General features: G+C 38.9%; 2 protein-coding genes across 4 annotated transcripts; one reads left to right on the top strand and one right to left on the bottom strand.

Annotated features, from left to right (window-relative positions):
- The first annotated feature begins 590 nt into the window (after window positions 1-590).
- On the top strand, window positions 591-11,633 carry LOC149027651 (protein SUPPRESSOR OF K(+) TRANSPORT GROWTH DEFECT 1-like). Its single transcript, XM_089164500.1, has 9 exons — window positions 591-864; window positions 1,072-1,617; window positions 2,493-2,598; window positions 3,678-3,876; window positions 8,812-8,880; window positions 10,410-10,484; window positions 10,720-10,818; window positions 10,941-11,096; window positions 11,223-11,633. Exons 2-9 carry the CDS (start codon window positions 1,152-1,154, stop codon window positions 11,346-11,348), a joined length of 1,296 nt encoding a protein of 431 aa, XP_089020626.1. The 5' UTR covers window positions 591-864; window positions 1,072-1,151; the 3' UTR covers window positions 11,349-11,633.
- Window positions 11,634-11,817: 184 nt separating this feature from the next.
- LOC149027650 (RNA-binding (RRM/RBD/RNP motifs) family protein) lies at window positions 11,818-17,395 on the bottom strand. 3 transcript variants are annotated; one of them, XM_089164503.1, is made up of 10 exons: window positions 16,809-17,395; window positions 16,582-16,679; window positions 16,125-16,356; window positions 15,942-16,039; window positions 15,788-15,853; window positions 15,120-15,212; window positions 13,307-13,375; window positions 13,056-13,162; window positions 12,862-12,957; window positions 11,819-12,717 (listed from the first exon to the last, which is right to left on the bottom strand). In XM_089164503.1, the coding sequence occupies exons 1-9, from the start codon at window positions 17,201-17,203 to the stop codon at window positions 12,871-12,873; spliced, it is 1,245 nt and encodes a 414-aa protein (XP_089020629.1). In that variant the 5' UTR covers window positions 17,204-17,395; the 3' UTR covers window positions 11,819-12,717; window positions 12,862-12,870. The 3 variants fall into 3 exon arrangements, with proteins under 3 accessions (XP_089020627.1, XP_089020629.1, XP_089020628.1); XM_089164502.1 differs by having other exon boundaries at window positions 12,865-12,957; XM_089164501.1 differs by having other exon boundaries at window positions 11,818-12,957.
- Window positions 17,396-17,658: the final 263 nt, after the last annotated feature.

The following is a 17,658-nucleotide window of genomic DNA, read 5'->3' as shown; positions in this document are numbered from 1 at the left end:
CGTCTTATATAAGGTGAAGTTTTGACACTGACATCTTACTTATGAAGTGTCAAATTTGTCAATTGATCCAATCCGCTGAGTTTCAATTGTTCTAACAATTTTTGATCTAACTGTGAAAATTAAACAACATTTGACCATTGGTCACAAACTTACGCCATTGCAGGCATTGCCACTAATCACATCGAGCGAATTTTTGCCACTAATCACATCTGATACCGAATTTCTAATAAATGAATAAGGTTTAAAGTATTGGTATCGAATATTGCATAATAGTTGCATAATAGTTAAGTGATTGTATAAGATATATCATTTTGTATCGAGTAAGATACAAAATCATATTGAGTACATATCATTTTGTATCATAGGGTGGAATACTTGAAACCTTGTCCAATGAAATGCAGAATCGCCCGGACGAGTGGAACCGTTAGGATTGTTCGCTCACCGTGTCAAAGCCTCAACGGGTGATTTTCCGAATCGGACGATTTTAACCACAAGTTTAAAAAAAAAATCAACTTGAGAATGCCCCACCACGAAGGCATTCTACGCATCACGCTTTTAACTTCCCACGATTTCTATTGTTACACCATTAATCCCGAGAACATAAAAACCAGAGTGAAGACTAAATAAAATCTATAGGCATTTTGCGGAAGACCGCCTACTTTCTTTCCTCTTTCTTCTTCACGCAAAAACTAAAAACTTGGATTCCTCTATCGTGCGTGTATCTGCGTGTGAATTCTTTTCGTCGATAAGGTTTTGATCGGTAGGCTGGTGGAGGATTGAAAATAATACGTAAGAGGAAAATGAAAAAACTCGACCTGCAGCTACCTTGCTTTATCGATCGCGAGTCTTAGGCACGGAATCAAGGTCCGTTTTCCTTATTTCAGTTCTTATTCTCCAATTTTGCTTCGAGAATTTGTGGTCTGGTCAGGTCAGCAGTGAAGGTTTAATTGTGTCTGATCTGCAGTATATTCAAGTATATTCAATCGTAAGAGTTTGAAGCCTTTATTTTATGTATTTTCTGTATATTATTTAGCTTGCTATATAAATCTGATTGAGCTTGGGCATACCTAGGGCTTTGGATTGGAGTATTTTGCTGAAGCGTTTCTGTTTTGAGGTTCTTTACTTTCTATGCAATTCGTTGGAATCGGAAGATGTATAGCAATTTCAAGGAACAGGCCATAGAATACGTAAGGCAGGCAGTTAATGAAGATAACGCCGGGAATTACAGTAAGGCTTTTCCCCTTTACATGAACGCCTTGGAGTACTTCAAAACCCATTTGAAGTACGAGAAGAATCCTAAGATTAAGGAAGCGATCACTCAGAAATTCACGGAATATCTCAGGCGGGCGGAGGAGATTCGTGCTGTTCTTGATGATGGGGGGACAGGCCCTGCCTCGAATGGGGATGCAGCAGTCGCTGCACGGCCCAAGACGAAGCCCAAGGACGGAGAAGGGGGAGATGGAGAGGAGCAGTCCAAGCTTAGGGCTGGCCTTAATTCAGCTATAATAAGGGAGAAGCCGAACGTTAAATGGAGTGATGTGGCTGGACTTGAGAGCGCCAAACAGGCATTGCAGGAGGCAGTTATCTTGCCAGTGAAGTTCCCGCAATTTTTTACTGGTTAGTTTCTTTCATTAAATCAATCCGGCTTTAGTTTGGTCATCTTCTTCATCTGTCCAGGGAAATCTGTAATCATTTCCCATTTTACTTCTTGATTTACGAATTCAGACAAATTGAGTGAGCCGATATCACTAGTTCTCTCTCCAAAACATCTTGTTGATTGGAATATCCTTTCTCTCTTCTGGTTTCCATTGAACGTATAATTAATGCTAAAGCCGTCTATAGGCCATAAAGAAACTAGAAAACGTAAATTGTATGGGCTCCACTGATACCCTATTGTGTTGTGTCTCATGAAGATATCCGATCTCCAATCCCCCTCCCACCCACTCACTTTTAGTTTTCTTGCTAAGCACATGCTGGGGTAATATTATCTGAGTTGGTAGTTGTAAATATCAACTATAAAGTAAGAAGATCAAAATGAGGCATTTTCCAGTCTTAAACTTGCCTCAAAAGAGCCTTGTTCGAACTACATGTGGTAGGAAGCTTTGATCCAATACTTGGGGTTCTTTTTTCTAACATTTCATCTCTTTGACAGGGAAATCATATAAACTTTTTTGCTTCCCCCTACATTACTCATGTCCTTATTGTTGTCACTTCTATCTAGAGGGTTTACCTATATTCTTGTGCTATCATTCCTAGGCCTGGATAATGTTGGTCATGGGTCTGTTGGATTCATCTTTGAAATTAAAATTTATGTTTGAGATATCTAAGAGATAAGAACCTGTATCAAAGTTCAAACTTTCATTGCATTGACTGTAATTGATAATGAAAAGATGGCAAATTGAAAATTTATTTTGAGAAGATCGGGCACTGGAAATGCTACTATGTCCTCTGCAGCCTACAGTTTTACCGGATGTCATTATTATATTTTGTAGGTAAGAGACAACCATGGAGGGCATTTCTTTTATATGGTCCACCTGGTACTGGAAAGTCATACTTGGCGAAGGCTGTTGCAACAGAAGCAGACTCGACATTTTTCAGGTATATGATGATTCATCACATATTAGACTTTGAAGTTTCATTTGATTATTTGAATGGCAATCCAGCTATTTTCAAATCAACAATCAGACAAATTCCTCTCTGCTTTCTAGTTTAATATTTATTTCTATGTAGGCTGTTATTTATTTACATTGCTCATATTTCCATCTTTGTGGAATTTGGGTTGCTTGTATATAATACTTAATTGTGTATTAAGGAACATGGTTCCTTATTTTAATTGCTATTATGTGGATCTCTATTGCGGGGAGTTATATTGTTAATTGGACCAAAATAGAAAAGCTAGTGCCAGTAAATTGATCATTATGCCAAGAAGTTCATCCGATCTATATATTATACGTGATTGCAAATTTCATTTCATCATACTCAAGCTTTGGCTTCCTCCTCTTGTCAGTCTCATGAGTGCTAATTGCAGATTTCTTTGGTGCTGTATGGTATCAGAGTGATTCAAATCAGTGTTTGCATTGGATTTTCTGGTTTGTGAGTCTCTCAGAGTCCCTTCTTGTGGTTGTAGTGACCTGTGATGCTGTACGTGCTAGATGAGGCTCTAGTTAATGGGTGACTGAAAAGAAAGTTGAGCCTTGCTACGTGTAGTCGCGTACTGCATCTTCTGGTTTTCTATGGTGCTGTTCACTGAACATCATCAGCACAATTTGGCGTTGTTTTCTTTGCAGTTCTTTGAATATTATTTATGGCACCAATTGATCCAGATCTAACTAACACATTTGACTGAGAGATTGAGGCATTGATGATCTTCTTGAGTGGGTCATTTGACTGGGTTTTGAGGCATTAATGATCTACTTTACACATAGGGATATAAACTGGTAATGTGTATTGATGCATTTTGACATTTCATTGGCTTTGTTTTTGGTGCTTCACAGTGTTATCTCTTGTTATGTTTCATTTTGCTTGTCTTCTTCTCAATATGCCAAAGTTATTCATGCTATGGTTAATTTTTACAATGTTTCTATCATTTTTTTCACATGGGAATTGGGATTGTGGATGGGCGTACACTTAGAAGTCCTATAAATTTTACAAAATGTAGCATGCTGTGCTCTATGCAGTGTTTCTTCATCAGACTTGGTTTCAAAGTGGATGGGTGAAAGCGAAAAGTTAGTCTCGAATCTGTTCCAGATGGCACGTGAAAGTGCACCTTCAATCATATTTGTCGATGAAATAGATTCATTATGTGGTCAGCGTGGCGAAGGCAATGAGAGTGAAGCTTCTAGACGTATCAAAACAGAACTTCTTGTGCAGATGCAGGTTTGTGTTGTTCAATGAAAAGTTATTTGAAGGCTGTCCTTTTCTTTTGCGGGAGTATTAATATCATTCTATATGGATCTATACATCACTTCTCTGTCTAAACAAAAACTCCAAAAATCCTTATTCCTACTCTACTCTCATCTAAGCCTACTGATACAGATTCAGGTTTGGTAGGCAAACCTACTGGTGATGGGTCTTAAATAACAAACTATGGTAAAAACTGTTTATTTGAACAGCACTGAATGAGGGACTCTCTACTGGATTTTGGTAGAGTGGTAGCTGCTGTTGCAGAGAAGATTAGACCATAGAATGGCCTTGTTTTAGTAGCTGTGGTAAAAACAATTATTTGAAGAAACTATGGAAAAAACTGTTTATTTGAACAGCACTGAATGACGGACACTCTACTGGATTTTGGTAGAGCAGTAGCTGCTGTTGCAGAGAAGATTAGACCATATAATGGCCTTGTTTTAGTAGATGTGGGGCCTACAGAGAAGTGGAAGGACAAGCATTGAGACGAGAAATAAAGCAGGGTTTTCAACTAAATGGTGAAGGCCAGAGGGTGGGTCTGCCAAGGAGCTCTCTTTTTTTCCCGGATGAATAAATAATTCATTACAAAAGGAAAAAAGGGGGGGGGGGACACATAAGAGAACCAAGAGGGCTCAACATGGGGCATCAAGCCTTACAACAAACCTATAAAGGCACACAAAGAGAAAGAAATCGATAGCACTTGGAAACAATGGACCAAAAGACATGGCCAAGAGGCCAAGCTTGACTAAGCCAAACCTAGAAATATCATGAGTCTTTTTTCTTCTTAACTTGGCAAGGATCGCAGTTTGCAGAGCATCGAATTAGAGGGGTTTCTTGACCTAGATGCTTCCATATTACTTGGATCAACATCGCAGGATTCAAAACTTGCAGTAGCATGGCCGAAGAGCGCTGTTTCTGCTTGTTGGAGGGTTGCAAAGGATTCAGAAGCCCTAATATTAGCAATCTTAGAACCAAAGGATGAAGAGGTTGCAGCTATGCAGAATCTTCATCATGAGCAGGGTCTTTTATGGAGTCGACTTCAGAAGCTTCACAGTGATCAGCAGTAGCTGGAGACCAAGGCAAAGCACAGTAGAGGTGGCGGGGGCAGGGAAGGAGGGCTGGGGATAGCCCTCAGCATAGCGAGAAAGAAGCAAGAATAAAGGAAGATGAAGAAGAGTAAGTGGAAGCAGAGGGCACAGGGCAGAGAGAGAGAGAGAGAGATTAGGTGGCTGCTTAGGAGTTCCAGCAATGGAAAGAGGGTTTCTAAGGTGTTTCTAAGCTCTTCAAACCTGCTGTGATTGAGTTTCAGATTTGAAATAAAGTGATGTTTGAAGCTCAGATTCAAAAATTGGACTCCTAGGTCAACTAGGATTGGGTTTATGGTTTCTGCTAGGGTTAGGAGAAGGTCTAGCATTGCTGGTTTTGCTTTCCAGAACTGAATTCTATTGATGTCTTTCAACTAGAAGTAGTCCTAATTGACAGAAACTCAAATTTCTGCAAACCAAGGTAGAAGATGAAGGCTTAAGGGCGATCAGAAGGGAAGGGAAAAGTGTTCAGTTGGGGTTGGGAATATGGCTTTCCTATTAGGGCTAGGATCGAAAACGTGGGGAAGAAGAAGGAGATGGGAGAGGCTGCTGCTACTCAGGAAGTGACCGCGATGTAGGGGAAACTGTAGGGAAGGGGTCTAGGGGTATTTGCGATGGGGTAGGGAGGGTTTTCAAGGCTAAAACTAAAGGGGAAAGGGGCAAGGAGACTTGCAGACAGAAGTGGGGAAGGATTAGGGCTGGGGTGGAGTCTTCTGCTTACTTGGGAATGCTGGACAGATGCTTGAATGTTGAAGATGATGGCTGAATCTGCAGTTCTGAACTTGGAAGTTGAATGCTTGATTGCCTTGAAGACTTTGAAATTATTGAAAGCTGAAGAAGAAATATATTTTTTTACTCAAACCCTCATCCGAGACCCACCCAATAAAGGAGGTATCGATCCTTAATTCAATAATTTTATTAATCTTCAAAACCGAGAAATAACTTACAATGAAAGGCTATTTATAGCCTGAAAGAACAGACTCTGACTCAACTTAGCAAATCCCTAACAAATGAGGATTCCTTTACAATTCTAATTGGACTCTTAACACTTATCTAATAAAATCAAATTACTACGCAATCTCAGCCCTTGGATCTAAGATCTCACTCACACACTCTAAGTCATCTAATTAAGCAAATGCTAATTAAACAACTTAAGACTAATCAACCAACTTAATATCAAATGGGATTCTTCCAAATAGGCAAACACAATTTCAACTCAAAACAAAATACTCCAACCAAACCCAAATTAGACTCTACTGAATCACGAAAATCTGAAATAAATCCTAAATTAAATTCAGGAATGAATTGAGGGTTAAGATGCTTAAAATACCCCTCTTGTAGGGTTTGGCCAGCCTAGGGAGGCTTCTTAGATCTATCATGGGGGCCTCACTTAGGGTTTCGAATAGGGGGGCCCTCGTGTTCACATCAGGGATGTCTTAGATTAGAGAGAGAAAAGGAAGAGAGAGAAGAGACAATAGGGAGGGAAGCAAGAGGAAAGGAGACAAAGAGTGAAGAGAGAGAGAAAGACGGGAGAGGGAAGACAAGGTATGAAGAGAGAAGAACGAGAGAGAAGGCGGAACAAGGATGTCGTAGATTTGAAAGAGAAGGAAGAGAGAGAAGAGACAATAGGGAGGGAAGGAAAAGAGAAGGAGATAGAGGGACGAGAGAGGGAAGACCGGTATGAAGAGAGAAGAACGAGAGCGAAGGAAGAGAGAGAGAGAGAGAGAGAGAAGGCGGAACAGAGATGTCTTAGATTAGAGAAAGAAGGAAGCAAGAGAAGAGACGAAGTGGGAGAAGAGAGAAGGAGACAAAATGGGAGCGGGAAGACAAGGTATGAAGAGAGAAGACGAGAGGAGACGATAGTGGAGATGTAGCGGGAGAGGGAAGAGTGCTAAGAAGTTAAGTGAGGAAATGTGTGACTAGGAAAGAGGGAGGGGGGAGGTACACGGCAATCTCACCTCGAAAAGAATATCTCTGCTAATCATCGTATTTTGGGCTGCAGCCCCCATAATGTTCATATATAAATAGTATTGAAAAGAGAGTTGCAAACATTATGTTCATACATAAAAGTATTGAAAAGAGACTTGCAAGCAAACTCAAAAAGGAGTCCTTTTTTTTTTAAATTAAACTCTAATATAAGGGTTAAGATCAAAGTTTGATAGTGTTATAATAGGTGAGAACTCTACTAGCTACCACTGCAAATAACTTAACAAATAAAAGCCAACAAAAATAAAAGAATAAAACTCCTAATGCATGTATCAACTTGAAGTAAAAACTTTTGAACTTAAATTCTATCAAACAAGTAAAAAAAGTTATTAATGAGTCGCAACAGGCAGAGACCCATCTATTATGAGTAAAAGACAAGACAAAGAAGTGCTAAACACTTGACTACCTAAAACAGTGTCCGTTGTTTTTTTTTTTCCCCGCAGGGGGTGGGGGGGGGTGGGGGGGTTGCTGGTTCAAATTTGACTGGGACTTGAACCATGGGCTCAACTGAGAACCATTAAATAGACACAATTTAGAACTGTTGCTTTGCATAGTTTGTTGAGTTGCAGGTTCTCATGTATTTCTGCAGTATTTAATGACATCCTGTCTACCCTTTCTCTTGTTCTTTTGGAGCTTTAAAATTTCCCCTTTCTAAGTGGCCCGTATGTTTATGGATGCAGTTGGCTATGGAGCATGATAATTTAACTAGGTGAAGCTTAAATTTCAAATACTCATGCTACACTTCTTCATTATGTTATTCTTTTGTTTGAGAGCATTTTTCTACAATTTTGTCTCTTAAAGTCTTCTTTTAGAGGAACCAATGGCAAAAGTTTTAAGAGTTTGGACACTCTGCAGTAATTGAGGAATCCAGATTCAAAGGCAAATGTGGTTTTCAGGAGTTTCTAAAATCCAGATTCCATACAATAATTGATTATTGGGAAATCGGTTGGAGGTTAATTCCAGGCGTAGGTGGATTAGATCCTTGTTTCCTAGTGGGAAGTGGAAGGGATGAGCATAGGGTCAGTGTCAATTAAGTCAGTTGCCTCCTTTTGTATAGCTCTGTGTCCCCCTGTTTCTTGGCTCGTGCATGTTCAGTGGTTGGAGAGAAGATTTGGAAATAGAAAGATTCAGGCATTACTGGATTAGGAAAGGACTAAGTTGGAGGTCATTACCTAGATGTAATAAGAATGGCAATGCTATCTGTACTCTACAGTAGTTCCATAAAAGATAAAACACCGCCAAAAAGAATAATTAACCATATTCATGATGGAAGTGTCAGAGGTTGAGCATAAATGGAACAATATGTAGTCTAATTTGTTTCTATGTGATCCCTCTAGTCTGTTGGATTATGTATCAATGTAGTTTTTGTCTCTCTCTCTCTCTCTCTCTTTATTGGTGGAGTTTAGGGGTCTCAGTAAAGGGTCTACCACTTTTTTATCTTGTAATCATGTTGTACCATTTCTGGTATACATTGTATGCCTGTTCATGATTGGCGTCTTAGATGATGAGCTTGTTTTATGCCATCTGAAGAGCAAGCAATTCTGAATCTCTTTAGGACTGCTAAATTTCTTTAGTTTTTCTTGTGAGCCAAACCGTAATGGTTTCCCAGTATTGGAATGGTAAATTTTGAGTTGGTTATACAGTAGTTTATTTCTGAAATGTGAGTCATAAAACATTTTAGCGCTAATTGTAAACTTTTTTACCTTTTCAAGCCATGCTGCTATAAGGTCTCATTGAGCAAGCTATGTCCATAATTAACTGTGTTTATTTGTTTCACATGTATTTATATATTTTAACTATATCCCCTGCCCCTCTTTTTTGTAAAATTTCATTTCAGGGTGTTGGGCACAATGATGAAAAAGTTCTTGTTCTTGCAGCCACAAATACTCCCTATGCTCTAGATCAGGTAACATCAAATTTATATAGGTGCACAAAAAGAACTCCAAGGTTGATTTTAAATTGACTTTTTTTTTTGGGGGTTCCTTTATGTTGCATGATGCATTATGAAAATGCTTGAGATATTGTGATAAACTTTTGGAGATCACGTGGAAAGTTTTAAATCTCAGAAAACAGAAAGAACAAAGAAAAAGGGTTTGGAAGTCAGTAATCCTACAGCGATCATTGCAAAAGATATTAATGCATACATTAAATAGCACAATTTTTGCTACTTACTGGAACCATGAGACTGACTCGAGTTTCAACTGTTATGTGGTGTTATATGATTATCCATGCAAATAATTGCAAACCCTTGTCAATTATAGTTCTGAAAGGTATCTATATGCTGATATGTGTAGGGTGTAGGTCATATACTCATAGTTTGTCCTGATTTTCCTCAACTTTTTTCTACTTTCATGAATCTGAACTAGGAAAAAAGCTCTTTGTTTATGCTAATTTTGTCCTGAAATAGCTTAGTCCGGGTATTATGAATGTCTTGCAATGTAATCCCAAATCAGTGAAATCCAATGGGACATCATCTTGCAACAGGATTGCTGGAACAAAATGAGGTCAACAAAGTACCTATGAAAAGAAACGAATAACAGATTAACACTAGGTCTGACTTTAGTGTAGTGAGAGTTTGCAAAGTGATCATCATCCAATGGTTGAGCTCACACTTATAGAGTAATCTGATTTCTCAAAATAAGCCCCCACTCTTGCTGATTTGTTTGCATGAGATTCTGAATACCTTTGTGGGTTTAAATGAGAAGAATTAACTGAAACTATCAGTTGAAGTTTGTTATCGCTATATCAAGAATGCACATTTGAGATACAGTTTGGCTGGCACTGAGCCCTGGATGGGCTTTTTGTTGGTTTGTGCTATCATTCACAGGCATAGGTTCTGGAAGTAATGGGCTAGTGCACTCCATTTCAGATCCACTTAGCACCTTTGTCTGCCAACACAAACCATGGTCCGTCTGTTCTCTAGGTGAACTGCATTTTCCCCTTCTCTTGTGACTGAAATTAACCTAATTTGTTATTTATATTATGTAAAGTTTTTGAATCTTGCAGATCTCAAACTGGTAGGATTTGGTCATTTATACCCTTGCCCACTTGATAAATGGGTTGGTTTGGGCTGCTGCACTTGTAGCCTGAGAGGCTTGCTCAACCCTCCGAAACCCTCACTGCCAATCCTTAATACTAGGAATACATTCATCTGCCAATCCTATATACTAAAACCCACACATCTTGGTTTTTACCATGTATTTCTACTACTATTTTTGCAATATATATATAAATTTTTTTTCCCCATTCTTTCTTTCTGGTTGAAACTACATGATAGTTGTTCATTCTCTGGATGACCAAATCTAAAGAAGAGAGATACGTATGAGGTTCTAATGATTGTGTCGGCTGGACTATTATGGATGGGTACGCCTGGACTATATGCTTTTTGTTTTATGTGATTGTGTGAATTCCTGTCTAATAGGAAATGAATTGCAGGCCATCCGTCGACGATTTGACAAACGGATATATATTCCTCTTCCCGATATGAAGGCTAGGCAGCACATGTTCAAGGTATTAGAGATTGTTACTAATTTATGTCTACGTCCAGGTAGTGTCTCCTGTTGCTGTCGTTTTTCTTAACCCATTTGGTCCTATCTTAATGGGCAAAGTGGACAGACTTATTGAAATTCCTCTCTAACGTTTGATTTCTGCTGGAAATTCTACAGTTTCTCTTGTGTTGCACTTTGACCCATTGTTCTGTAGCTTTGGTTAATGGACATTTCTCTTCTGCACATGATTTCTGCAGGTACATTTAGGGGATACCCCACACAACCTAACTGAAAGTGATTTTGAGCACTTAGCACGCAAGACAGAGGGTTTCTCAGGTTCAGATATTGCAGTTTGTGTGAGTGCCTATATTTTATTGGATATTTCTGGCTTTCTCTGTAATGGTTTGTTCTTCTGTTACTTACTCTGAATTATTGGTTGGTGTTCCAGTTTATTGATCCCAGTTTCTGTTGCTGACAGGTAAAGGATGTCCTCTTTGAACCTGTACGTAAAACCCAAGATGCTATGTTCTTTATAAAGTCACCCAATGACATGTGGGTTCCATGTGGACCAAAGCAGCCAGGAGCTGTTCAGATCAGCATGCAGGAACTTGCTGCAAAGGGACTTGCTTCAAAGGTATGGATTGAACAATTTTAGCAGAAGTTCATGGATAGCTCCCTCTAGATTTACATCATGCTGTGTTGTCTATCTTTAACTTTGATCGCTCCTCACTTGCCTCACTTGTAATCTATGCACGGACAGATTCTTCCACCACCAATCACGAGAACAGACTTTGATAAAGTGCTTGCTAGGCAGAGGCCGACTGTGAGCAAAGCTGACCTTGAGGTGCATGAGAGATTCACAAAGGAATTTGGGGAGGAGGGTTGATTGATTTGAAGTGGAAGAGGACACTAAGCTGGTTGTGAGGACAGAATTGTAAATTAAATCTGTATTGCCATTGTTGCTTGGGATGATATATTCATCTTTCTAGCGGCTCTAACTGGGATTGTAAAACACCTAATCTTTACAACTGAAAATGCTTGTGTTTGGCATCTTCATACGCGGTATAAAATTTGCTTTATTACCAGGGTAATGCTGGATGCCTCGACTACTCCCAGGTTACCATGGATGATGGGTGGCTTAATATTGGTCTGAACTCGGTAGAACCTTATTTTAATCGAGCGCTCGGCCACACGAACCTGGATACGCAATTTTACTGATTTTTCTTTTCATAACCTCCCGAGGGTGTGATTGCTTCCAACTGTAGTTGGTTCAACTCTCAATTGCATCATATTTATTATATGCAGAGTCTCTCCATTCGTGAGACCACAGAATCATAATAGCTCCGGGGTGGCATGGAAACAGCAAATAGGAATTGAATCGACGGAAGTGAAATTGAAGTAGGATCTCCCTGCTTATTACAGTATTGGCTGCTTTCTTTGAGCAGTACCTTACAATCTGCAGAGCTCGCGGGAGAAGGGAAAAACTACTGTAATAAACAGTATTGCCTGATTTAAAGGACGTTACCAGCCCCTACTGAGAATTGTTAGAACTAGCCGTGACTCAATCATACAATGAGTAGCGTACCGGGTTAAACCTGTGAATAAGGAGAGAAAAATCGAGTCCAGATCACTTTTCCGCCCGAAAAGTACCCTGATACTTTCTTGCAACACATTTTGCATGGGCTCAATGCAGGACATGCTTCTGAATTTTTTTTTATCATTTCAGACATAATATCCACACAAAATGAATTTTTTTTTTTTATCATTTCAGACATAATACCCACACTAAATGAATGGTGAAACAACATCGAAGGAGCACGATGGGGAGGTGATCATGTGCCACATACATCAGATTTGTTGGACACACGTGAACGTACATGTTAGTTCTAACCCCCCCAAAAAAAAAAAAATGTTAGGTTGTACAACCAAGGGGTTGGACCAGTTGGTAAAAGAATCGTACAACTCATTTGTAGGAGGTCAAGAGTTCAACTCATACTAGGGTTGGGGCATTACCCCCAAAGTAATCCACTTATCCCCCTTCTCTGTATATACAAATACCGTTCCAAAAAAATGTTAGGTCGCGCAATCCAGGACTCAGTCCCCAAATGCACGACTTTTTTCAGTTTGATGTGGTAAATTCCGTTTCCTACGCACTTATCAGTTCATCAGGCGGGACTTCTGTTCATACAATTGAAAACTCTGCAAAACATTGAAGTTCCCACCTCATCCTCTCATGCTGCTTTTCTTGAGAAGCTCTGAAGCAAGGCGGAAGCAACAAGAGTGTCAGTAAGGTCACAAAGAAATACACTAGCATCCAAGATTCACATTCATATTCAGACCAGATATTCACATTCTCAAATCTATTGATCAGATACAAGTGGAATTGACAGATTAGCTACCACCCTAAGTCAGATGGTTGGCCTTGGTTGACCTCTGCTGTATTTTGGTGGGTTTGTCTTGGCAACATCAACGACAATCATCCAACCATTAATGATCTGCAGGCAACAACCAACAGGAAAGTGAGATTGAATAAATATATAATACCTAACCAAGGTATAAACACAGGAAAACGTAGCCAATGGCCTCTGCTTACCTTGCCATTCATCTCTTTCAGTGCAGCACCCGCAGCTTCTTCTGTGGTATATTCAATGAATGCATAACCCTTGGACCTCTTAGAAATCTTATCCATTATAATTTTAACTGCCAAGAACCAAATGTAATGTGCAATTAACAATTTGTTATGCCATGGAATGGTTCACTAATCTTCCCAGCCCCAACTTTCACCCCATCCCTTTTGATACACAAACCAAGCTTTCTACTTGAGTGGGTGGTAGCCCAAAATACCTTCCACAAGCTCACCAAAGCTTTCAAATGCCGCACGCAATGTCTTCTCTGATGTATAAAAAGACAGGCCTAGCAAAGGAAAGAAAGCTATTTCAGAAAAGAGTTCAGGAGTCAGCTAACTGGAAATAATTATCCTTTTCTACAGAAATAAAACGAAGGGCTAGTAGCATTTTCTTTACACAACATACAAGATTGTAGATATGCATGACTATTCTAACAACTATTTGCAATGAAGGACTTCATATCCAGAAGAATATTAATCTTCTAGAAAGAAAAATGGCTATTTTGTTTGGATTGTTCTCTGGTTAAGGTACATGTTTCAGAAGTTCTCGTGCAAAAAGTGAGGATAGTAATTATTATTATGATTTAACAGCAATACTTCCACAGTATAACTCAGGACTGGTAAAAACATAACAGGTAGTGCAGTAACCTTTCACAGAGAACAATAAGCAGGCTCCAAAATTTCTATCTAATCAAGAAGATAAAATCGCAGAAGCATACAAGCATAAGCAGCTGCTGTTCTTCTGGACTGTAGACTCTTATATAAATTATAAGCCTCCAATCAAGAAGGAACAGGAGTCCAGCATTATTCGGCTGAGGTAGGATGAAAATACTGGCAATAGAAGCATTTCAACCCACAGCAAATTGTTCATGACTGGAATAGTTCATTTCTGGCTCTAAAGAAAGGCAATGTTGGGCCATTGATTTTGGTATATCTATAGATTTGAAGACCAAGGAGATGGTAAAAGCCAACAAGGCAACAATATGGCAGACAAGGGATTGTTCCAACCTATTGATCAGCTCTTAATTCATTAAAGGCTTTAGAAAGCTATCTAGGAGAAATAACTACAATCAGGATTTGTAGAAGTAGTAGAATCAAGTTAAAGACAGAGCTAGTAAAGATCAAGAGAAACTTGATACTTCACAAACCAGTGATTATATATGACTGGAAAACCTGGTTCAGTGATAACGGCTTCACAGGTCTATCAATAGATACAAGAAACTTGAATCAGACACCTTTATAAGGATCAAACCCAGTTCTCAAAATCTAAGCCACTGGCAATACTAGGGGAAATATTGCAAGGTTTGATGACAATCCTGGAAACAAATTTGGGGTCTATCAAGTCAAGTAGTGGAAATTTCAAATATAATGTTCAGATATAATAACCAAATAACCATCAAGAAATGGTGAGAATTCTGATATCAATGTTCAGCATAGAAGAGAAGAATATTACAAATAATCAAGGAGAAATACAAGAAGAGGAGAACATCAGAATTAAAGAATACAAGGAAAAGCGAACAAGAGAAAATATGATTAGCTTTAAGAGAAAGAAGAGTAGCTACAGAATGACCAGAACACAAATGAATAGAAACCCTGCCAGTTGGAATACGACCTCATACACAGTAGCACAGCAGCACCACACATTAATTCTGAATAAAAATTTGAAAGAAAAACTCAAAATTCAAGATTCAAATCATGCTTAATAGATGGAGAGCTTCTGATAGAACAGGTTACAATACTTAATGTGACACTTCAAAATGTTTAATGGCCTGTCACTGTTTGATTGACATAATTGTTTCATTTTTGACAAAATCTGTAATGCATCCTTAGCAGTTGTGATTGAAAGAGGCTCCATCCCAACCTATCAAATGGAGGTCAAAGTATGGCTTTTGGCTGTGCAGTTTGACAGCTCCAGGAAATCTCACAACCTCATATTTTCCAACTTTCATGTCTTGGGATGTCATATAAGTGACTTATATTCAAGGAGTGTGTATCAACACACCTACCCTCATGAGCAACGAAGCAACCTACCAGTAACAAAAAGCCTCTTTGTTTTTATACTGGGTGTCTGATTGGCATCTGAAGAGTCTGGTGTAGCAGTAGACTCCTCTGGTATTTCATTACCTGAAGAATCATAAAGGATCACGTTAAATCAGAAATGCACCAGTTCAATGCTTTCCAGAAAGCTAAATGACAGATTGACAGGGCGCATACATGTTTTAAATTGGTAGCCTGGGAATAATAATGCAAACTTTTACTACCTCTTCTCTAAAGCCTGTGATTTCACTCCCACTCAAATGAGAGGCAACTATTAAGAAAGCAACAAATTGGTAACCTAGAAATAAATGTTATGAAAATCATACAACCAGCCAGATAATGAGATTAAAGTCACATATACTAAGAACACGGAGAGGTAAGCAGATTGTAAGTAATCTAACTGCTGTTTAGTGGGGGTTTTTTTTTCCCCCCCTCTTTTTTTCACTGGGTTGATCTGCCAGTATTTATTTCTTGGAAAAAAAAGGAAAAAGATGAGCGTAATATTATCAATTAGATGGTTTAGATGTAAATTCAATGTACCTGTGCTTGTTTTAGCTTCATAGACAGAAAGCAAGAATTTACAAACACAGAACCTTGATGATTTAAATCACAATTCCAGGCTCAAACAGTGAAGTATCAGCAAAACTAAGAGTAGAACCAACCTGCATAATCCTTCTTCTCCGACCCAAAATTTACATCGGGTAAAACAGATAAGACACCCGGAACACCTGCATCACGTTAGAGCTATTCAAGTACCCACATCACAAATATAACAATAGAAAAAAAAACATATGAAGGACAGAGAGGGAGAGAGACCAGCTACTTCCTGAGCACACTCATCATTGAGTACACAACAGAATCCAAAAGTATTCTTCCAAGAAATATGATATATACACATTTGAGCATCCTTCTCACTGTAAAAAAGAACCGGCAAAATTTCAGAGATAGAACCGTCAAAAGGAAAAATAAGCAAACAAATCCTTAGGCATCAGCACTTACTATCCCAAAACTTTTGTAAGTACTTGAACACAACAATCCACCATCTGGGCTTTTGTAACAATTTCAACGGCTGGTTTCTCCATTCGAACAACCCAGTACTTGGAATTTCCCTCAGGAAACAAAAGATAATTTCCACCCTTTGAACTATGCCATTGAAGGTCTGAAAAACTGTAGTCTTTCTTCGAAGAATTAAAATCTGAGTCCCGCATAACGGATAGAACCTCTGGCAGACCTGCATTCCAAGTACCCTATATGGTAAAATTAAAGGGATTAGGAAGAGAAGGCAGTTAAACCTTTCAACACCTTGTATTCCCCGACTCTTCATATCCCAGTATAACAAGAGTCTTTGCTTCTTTCTGAAAATACGCTCAAACCAAATCTCTCTAGAGATTAACTATGAGATGGATATCATAGGAGATATAACGAGGGTGGTGATATTATTCTAATAGAAACTTACAAGCGAGCTGACGAGAAGTCTCTTCATCAATATCACAGCAGAAGCCAAAATTGGTCTGCCAAGACGCATCGTAAATACACATCTGAGCTTCCTTCTCGCTGGCCAACCGAAACAAAAGCCGAATTAGAAAAGTGAGAGTTTGTGAGGAAAAATGGAAAATGATGAAAGATAATAAGATACAAGCAGGATAGCTCACTGAGCGAAGAAGAAGAACTTTGACAGCCAACCTTCCGGTAACTTTTGCTAGGGTTTTGACGTAGTAGTCTATTATTTCCGATTTGGAGCTAAGCCCATCTGAAGGTTTCTCCATTACCACCATCCAGTGGTGTTGGTCACCCGTGTCAGAAGACAATGGTAGAAAATCCGAAGTTGCTGTCGTTGCTGATGCTGCTACTCTTCTTGTAGTCACAGAAGAAAAACGAGAGGACAGAATTGGGTCATTATGGGGGTTCTTAGATGAAGTGAGTCTGCAACCATTTCTCTTCTGGTTAGTTGATAAGGTAGGTACTTTGATTACGAAGGGCATGGCCTGGATATCATGCATCGTCAGTGGTTGAAATGTAATCATTTGTGTTCCATTGGTGGCGGTAGCTGTGGCGGTGGTAGCAGAGAGGAACTTCATGTCTCCCGCCGAGATTTCCCTACTTGATTCTTTTGATTCTCTGGAGCCACAGAGGGTGGAATTCTTGACTCTAAATTTTTTTAAATTTTCTACGACTTGGCAATTTACCAATTTGTATTTCTTTGAGAAGTTTATTTCAGTCCCTTCAATCGGGGCTAAACTGATGTGAGGTCTCCATTAATCCGTATAACCATGAAAATAATGAGGTAGTAAAACTAAAGTGAGAAGGAGGTTATGTAAAGTGATTATTTAAATAACTTGAGTCTTGACTTTATCATATGAAAATGATATAATCGATGCATTAGATAGATACATCTTGGGTTTTGAATGATTGATATATTTCTTTAAAACTATAATGAAAATTTTATAAGACTATCATACAATCAGCTAAACGCATAATGCAATGTGTTAAGAATTTAACAAAGCGTCATATGTATAAACTTTGTATGGCAAAA

Source organism: Hakea prostrata, chromosome 1 (assembly GCF_041222555.1).
Source record: "Hakea prostrata isolate BN-2017 chromosome 1, UWA_Hpros_2, whole genome shotgun sequence".
Classification (NCBI taxonomy): Eukaryota; Viridiplantae; Streptophyta; class Magnoliopsida; order Proteales; family Proteaceae; genus Hakea; species Hakea prostrata.
This window is presented reverse-complemented; position numbering and strand designations above follow the sequence as displayed.